This window comes from Centruroides sculpturatus, unplaced genomic scaffold (assembly GCF_000671375.1).
Source record: "Centruroides sculpturatus isolate CEXI.00-Female unplaced genomic scaffold, Cexi_2.0 scaffold3667, whole genome shotgun sequence".
In the NCBI taxonomy this organism is placed as follows: domain Eukaryota; kingdom Metazoa; phylum Arthropoda; class Arachnida; order Scorpiones; family Buthidae; genus Centruroides; species Centruroides sculpturatus.
The window spans coordinates 2,286-9,229 of NW_019387784.1; the positions used below are offsets into that span (position 1 = coordinate 2,286).

Here is a 6,944-nt window from a genome sequence, read left to right on the forward strand (position 1 = left end):
ACCACGAATAAAAATACAATATTGCAAAACTAAGCTTATTTTATATCAGAAACACTTTGCTAATGAAAGAATAGAGGATAGAGATTCAATAGCATGTATAATCTGTTTAGTAAAAAGCCCAGAAGACACAAAAACGCGATATAACCAAGTACTAAAAAGTACTTGGTTATATCGCGTTTTTGTTTGTCTTCTGACAAGCGCGACAAGCCTACTGTATTGTTAAAACTGGTTGGGTTGATTTCTATTTTATATTTTGGAAAAATCTAAATAAATTTATGTCATTCATAATTACTATGAATTTGCAAATTTTATATATTTGGTGATTATCATTAAAATGTTTGTACTCAATGATCTCTAGAGAGATATTTGAGAGATATAGAGCAGTCCAAACGGTCTAATTTTTAAAGGTGTAAATTCATTGTGATAGTATCTTTCAAGGCTCCAAATTTGCAACATATCCTCAATAAATTAAACTTATTAAGCATCCCCATAATGAAAAATCACACAGATTAAGATCCATAGAATAGTTGCCAGGTAGTAGGAAATGAATGACTATCACTCTGTTATCAGTGAAATTTTGCAGAAACTGCTAAATGTTGTGTTCTATGTCTGGAGGATATCCATCTTGCATGAAAGCTGGTTGATCAAGGCATTGTTGCTGTTGCAGTTGGAATATGACAAAAGTGTTGAGCATCTCTCAGTATCTCTGAGCAGTCACAACATACACAGATGTGTTTGGACTAGCTTCTTCAAGAAGAATGGTCCAAAGAGAAATGTGGAATCTATATCAGACTAATTTTAGCCAAATATAGGAAGTCTGCTGGAAAACATTACGGTTTATCCAGACCCAAATGCAATAGGTATAGGTATTTACTGTTCAATTGAGATGAAAATCTCCCTTACTCCACAAGATCTTCCATTGCCTTTATATATCCACTCCATTCTGGGAAGGAAGATCAATGCAAAGGTAAATGGGTGTTCCTGTTAGCAGCAAGCAACTGCTGGTTGTGACTGATCTTAAACAGATAACAATGAACCATTTTCTTAGTATGTTACTTTCCATACTGTGCCATAGGACATTGCTACTCAAAGTATGGTCTATGAACAATTTCTTACTGGTATGCATCAAGATTTCACTTAAAATTGAATATATTACATTAATAAAACTATTTTTAAAAATTTTGAAAATATATTGTAGCCTATTATAACTTCCATTTTTCAAAGTAATTAGAAGCAGCATTAAGAAACACAACCTTTTCCAGCAACTATATTCAATGGAACAAACACTTTTGGCCTCTTTTACAGGCCTGCTTCAGGTTTTTAAACTGTTCCAAAATCACATGCTCTACCAAGTGTTCCTTTGAACAATTCATTCACAACAAAATTAGAACCAAATTTTATTATTGCATTTTTCTTTCTAATTCAGTATAAAAATTAAAGTAAATAAGAAAAAAAAATGTAATTGAAATCCATTCTCTCTGTTTTATAATTATTTTTAATTAATATCACAAAAATACTGGTCTGTAAAGGATTGGGATGGAAAAAAAACTGGTCTGTGACACAAAATTGGAGAAGCACTGCTATAGGATATACCCAATTGCCATGATACTGCATGTATGCTACTGGAGCCTGTAATATTTATTGCTGCTCAACAACTGTTGTGATAACATCTTCAATAAGCAATGTGATAGGTTTGTGTCCGTGACTGGGTTGAACTCGCAAATGTCCAGTTTCCTTGAATTGAATAATCATTTTTCTGAAAGCATCAGACAGCTTTATAATAAATGCACATTCTGGCAAGCTGACAATTGTAGCTAATAAGAATGACATTTAACAGTTGTATCCACTTTTATAACCAGAACTCGGATGCAACTTGCGTGTTTATTCAAAGGAAACTGCTTTTTTTGTTGTTTGCAGCACAGAATGTGCCATAATGGAGAATTTTGGTACTAATTTTTTTTATAGAAATGTCTTCCACACATCCTGAAATGTCACTATATCAAATTTGATTGAATTTAGACTGCTGAATATCTTTAAATAGTGTTAAATAGAGGTATTTTAATTATGATCGTCCGGTATTTCACTGTCAAACAACAATTGAAGAGTTCTATGGAATAAGGTAAATTTTAATGTTTTCAAGTTACTCAAGCTTATTTAGCATTTAAACTTTACTAAATTCATGTTCCAGTAAGGGGAATTGTCCATATCTGTAAAACCCTATTTGATATGCATAATAAAACTCCTAACCAAAAAGGTATCAGAGTGCACTTAGCTACCTTATTCCCTAGAACTCCTTAATTTTCTTAACATTTTAAGTCCACTTTCTTTACAGAAATCCACACTATTTATGGAGAATTCGATGGCTAGAAATAGTTCATTTTGGAGTAGCAGTAGTGCACATATTGAATGTCAAGACTTCCAGAATACAACTATATCTAATAAATTATCCTTATCTTACAAGTGGTCAGAGTTAAACTATCCTAAAAGTGGGACGATCAATTCATCTTTACATAGTGTTACCATAGAACATTTAAATACAGACTCATTATTTAGCAGCAGTGAGAATTGCAATTGCTTTAGAAGAAAGGAATTGAACCTTAAGATTTTACGAAAAAGAAGAATGAAAAATGCAAATATTTTTGCCATGAATGCAAATCCCTTCATAAAAAGGTAGAAACTTTTATATTCTGATATTAATAAAAAGAAATGTTTTAATTTTAACCCGACAATAATTTAAAACAGTACTGTAATCAAAAAGTATCGGGCATGGTTTGGTACGACTTTCATCGACATGTAGCAGCAATCCGTATATCATCTGTTTTCGTTTGCAAATAAACAACGTTTGTTTGTGTGTAAAGAATTTTTGTGCCACGATTTTTCAAAATGTCGAATGTAATTGAGCAAAGAATGTGCATTAAAATTTATTTTCACAACGTAATTACTGCTACAAAAACGTTGGAAATATTGCAAAAAGCCTTTGGTGACGTTAGTCAATCAAAAAGAAGAGTTTTCGAGTGGTGCAAGATATTGGAGGAAAACAGAGAACGCGTGGAAGATGAACCATGCTCTGGTAGACCATCCACTTCAACTGATTAACAAAATGTCGTCGAGTCAGCAATTTGGTTTCAGTAATCATCGTTTTAACAATTTATAGAACATGTGCCATTATCATTTGGATCCTATTATAAATTAAGCAATTTTAAAAGGTAATTTGAGCTTGCGGTGCGTCGCTTCTTGAGTTGCCTCTAAAATGTAGATTTTTTTTTTCCAAAAACGAGTGGCCAATGAAATGCTTTCTCTAGGTGAATCATTCTTAAAACGCATCATTACGGAGATGAAACGTGACTTTTGACACCGAAACGGCTCAACCAACAATCGAGTGAATGGCGCTCAAAATGTGAAGCGAGACTGAAAAGACCATGTCAAAGTCAGTCAAAAATCAAAGTTGCGTTGACTATTTTCTTCGATTATCGTGGTGTCATCACAAATTCCTTCTGACTGGCCAAACTGTCAACAAAGAATATTTGCATCGTTTGCGTGAAGCAAATTATAGAAAACGATCCGATTCATGGCGAAAATCTATAACGATACTGCATCTGCTCACAATGCTCTTGTTCGTGAATTTTTGCCAAAAACTCAACGAATATGGTTCCATGAGCTCTGTATTCACCCAATATGGCATCGTGTGACTATTTCCTGTTTCCTCGACTAAAATATCCTCATCATGACACCATTTTGAGTTGATTGATGCCATAAAACAAAATTTGCTGCGAGTTTCGAAGGGCTACTTCGAAACTCGTTACTTGCGAAGTTCACGAAGACTACTATAAAGCATGTTTCGAGGATTAGAAAAACGTTGACATAAGTGCATTGCAATGGGAGAGGATAACTTTGAAGGGGATGAAATATATTTTGATGAATAAATTCAAATCTTGCGTTTTATTGAACCATTCCCGATACTTTTTGATCACGGGTAAATTCGGAACAAGAAATTTCTGGACTTTCCGAATAGACTTTTCGGGATTATCGGTTAATATATTCTTGGATTGGGTGAACAGAAAAGAATACTTCTGTATAAACAGATCGTTTTTCAATATTTTATACTAATATATTTAATATCAAGAAATTATTTTATGAAAACTTTTTCACAGTAAATTTATGCAGTTAAAATTTATCCACATCGCCCAAATGAAATGAGAAAAATTTAAGATTCAAAAACATTTTATTTGAGGTGCATCGGAAATGTTATTTCCAAATTTAGTTTTATTTTTCGATGTTCAATAATTTCTAAACGTATTCATCACTTTTTACTACATTTTTAAAAATCAAATTCAGTATTTTTGTACAGTTGGATAAATTTGTCTACTATAAACACTATCGGCCTCTATCCCAAATAACTAATCCGTTCTTACTATTTGTTTCGCAAAGAAAGCAGTAATAACTAAAATTTTTTACACTTAAATTTTAATGCAAAAATAGTAAAATAAAAATATTTTTAATTTTATAGTTATCTCTAAAATCGGGAAAACTATGTTTAGGAAAGAAATGGATTGTAAGTAATGGCTTCGGGCTTTAAAGTAATGCTAGCAAAAATTGGAAATTTCGAATTTAGTTAACTAGTTTCGGTAAAAACCGGTTTTTCTAAATCAGATGTCAAACCAAATCTATTTTAAAATTGCTTTAATTCTACTGAATTCAATGTTTTATTATTTTATTCATTAATTATTATTACTAATAAAAATATTAAATACAAAATTTTAAATAAGCTACCGTAATTAATAATTTTTGAAAAATTATTATATCATTAATATTTCTTTGAATAAAATATTTTTGTAGTCTACTGTTTTTAAGAATTTGTTTTTAATTGTAAAATATTTTTTATTTGATGAAAAATAAAATAAAACACTTCTGTTTAATTTATAATTTAAGATCTAAGTATAAAGCATTATTCTAATAGTTAGAATAGATTTATCAATATTAATACATTATAAAGAATTAACCACTTCAACATACATAGTGTCTATGCTCTACAGCAGTGGTTCTCAAAGCGGGTGCCGCAAGAACGCCACAAGGGTGCCGCGAAATTTTTAAATAATTAAATTAAAATTACTTAAAATAATTGAATTAAAGTATTAAATTAAATAAATAATTAAAAGATACCTTTATAATAATAACTTTTGTTTTGAATGCTTTTGTGTTGTTTGGAAATAAACTTACTTNATAAAAAACTTTTATTTTTTTCAAAGTCTTCTCATCCTTCATATCTTTACTAACCGTAAAAAGCAAAATAATAAATAATAATAATAGGGGTGCCGTGAATTTTGTTTAATAATTTCAAGTGTGCCACCTGACAAAAAAGTTTGAGATACACTGCTCTACAGTCTGAAATGTTTGTATTGTTTGAGTCTGAAATGTTTGAAATATCTAAATAAGAACTTAAAAACTAACAACAATACTGCTTTTATGCCTAGTCTAACCCGGTTTCGTTGCCAGCATTACTTTAAATTATTAAAGGAATGATTGAAACATTTTGGTTACTCAACATTATCTTTTTAATAAAAAAAAAACTTTGGAAATAACTTTATTTTTATAGAAATTACATTTATTTTTTTACTTTGGATATCGTGTATTTATAATTATGATTTGTGTATTTTTATAAAAGCAAAATATTAAAACAAATTGATTTTTAGCGGTGCAAACGAAACAATCAAAAATATAAATAATAGAAAAATTAAAGAAATTTCCGAGAGACGGAACGGCCTGGAAGAAGCCACAAACGACAGGTAAGACTTTTCTCAAAATCTTTTTTCTATAACAGCTAAGTAGAGGTAAGAATTATTTGTGCAGTAATGGAGATGTGTTTTCAGCATATCTTCCATCTTCGGAGGGAGACGGCGTCGTTTGGCCAAACGACTCTTTTGTACCGGTGCCTGGGCCGCTTCGACGATCGTCGCTCTGTGGGTGTTGGCCATTAAGTTTCTGGACGAGAATTATCCGTGGGATCTGTCGATGGACCTCTGGTTGCCGGAATTATGGGAAAAGGCTTGGTCGAAAGTGGTCTGGAGACGTCCGGGAAAACCACCAATCTGAGACTGCACAATAAATATATGTATCGATATATATATTTATGGGACGATTAAATTCGATCAATAAATATTTATTCTCACTGCTTCTAATGAAATAATTAATAAGAGAAACTGTGACGTAGAATCTATGTCCAAGATAAAAGTATTTTCCGTGTGATCGATCTGTGATATATTATTCCATCACCCGTTAATTATATATTACCTGAAGATCAAAAGATTAGATTTTAACATATATATATTTCATGTTTTGAGAAAAATTAAAATTGTTTTTACCTTTATGCCAAAATATTCGATATATAATTATATATTGTTAAATGTGAAAGAAAAACTAGATTTTTCTATTAAAGAAAATAATAAAAATCGGAATGATATTTCTTTCACAACAAAATATCAATGCATTAAACATGTTCATCCGCACATCGAATGTTCTCTGCCCAAATTAGCCATAAAATTATACAAAATGAAACGTTAGCAGTGAGTTTCAGTTTATACTGAGACGGGCCCGACTCAGTTTATTTTCGATGCAAAAGTGCAGAAAATATGTAATTCATAAATGGGTGCGCCTAGAACCTCCTAAGAAAAACAATTCGAAAGTCTTTAGTCATCGAGTCTTGGACTGATAAGGGTTACTTTCCTCTTCCACCACTCCAAGAACCCGCCACGGATGGGCATAAAAAAGCTCTCTAGTGATCCAGTCGAAAAAACAGAAATTAAAGTGTAATTACTGGATAACGCTACACCGCGATAATTTGTTTAATAAAATGCCTAAGTGTCATCAGGTTAAATGATTACTCTTTTACCAATAGAATTATTTTTAATTAGTAACTTTTTATGTTAAATAAATCGGAAAAGGAGAAA

At 31.3% G+C, this 6,944-nt stretch overlaps 1 protein-coding gene across 3 annotated transcripts; it reads left to right on the forward strand.

Moving 5' to 3' along the window:
• Positions 1–277: 277 nt before the first annotated feature.
• On the forward strand, positions 278–6,364 carry LOC111616635. 3 transcript variants are annotated; one of them, XM_023358023.1, is made up of 5 exons: positions 278–2,119; positions 2,189–2,254; positions 2,333–2,670; positions 5,691–5,783; positions 5,868–6,364. In XM_023358023.1, exons 3-5 carry the CDS (start codon positions 2,348–2,350, stop codon positions 6,088–6,090), a joined length of 639 nt encoding a protein of 212 aa, XP_023213791.1. In that variant the 5' UTR covers positions 278–2,119; positions 2,189–2,254; positions 2,333–2,347; the 3' UTR covers positions 6,091–6,364. The 3 variants fall into 3 exon arrangements, with proteins under 3 accessions (XP_023213791.1, XP_023213790.1, XP_023213789.1); XM_023358022.1 differs by having other exon boundaries at positions 278–2,254; XM_023358021.1 differs by having other exon boundaries at positions 280–2,670.
• The last annotated feature ends 580 nt before the right edge of the window (positions 6,365–6,944 follow it).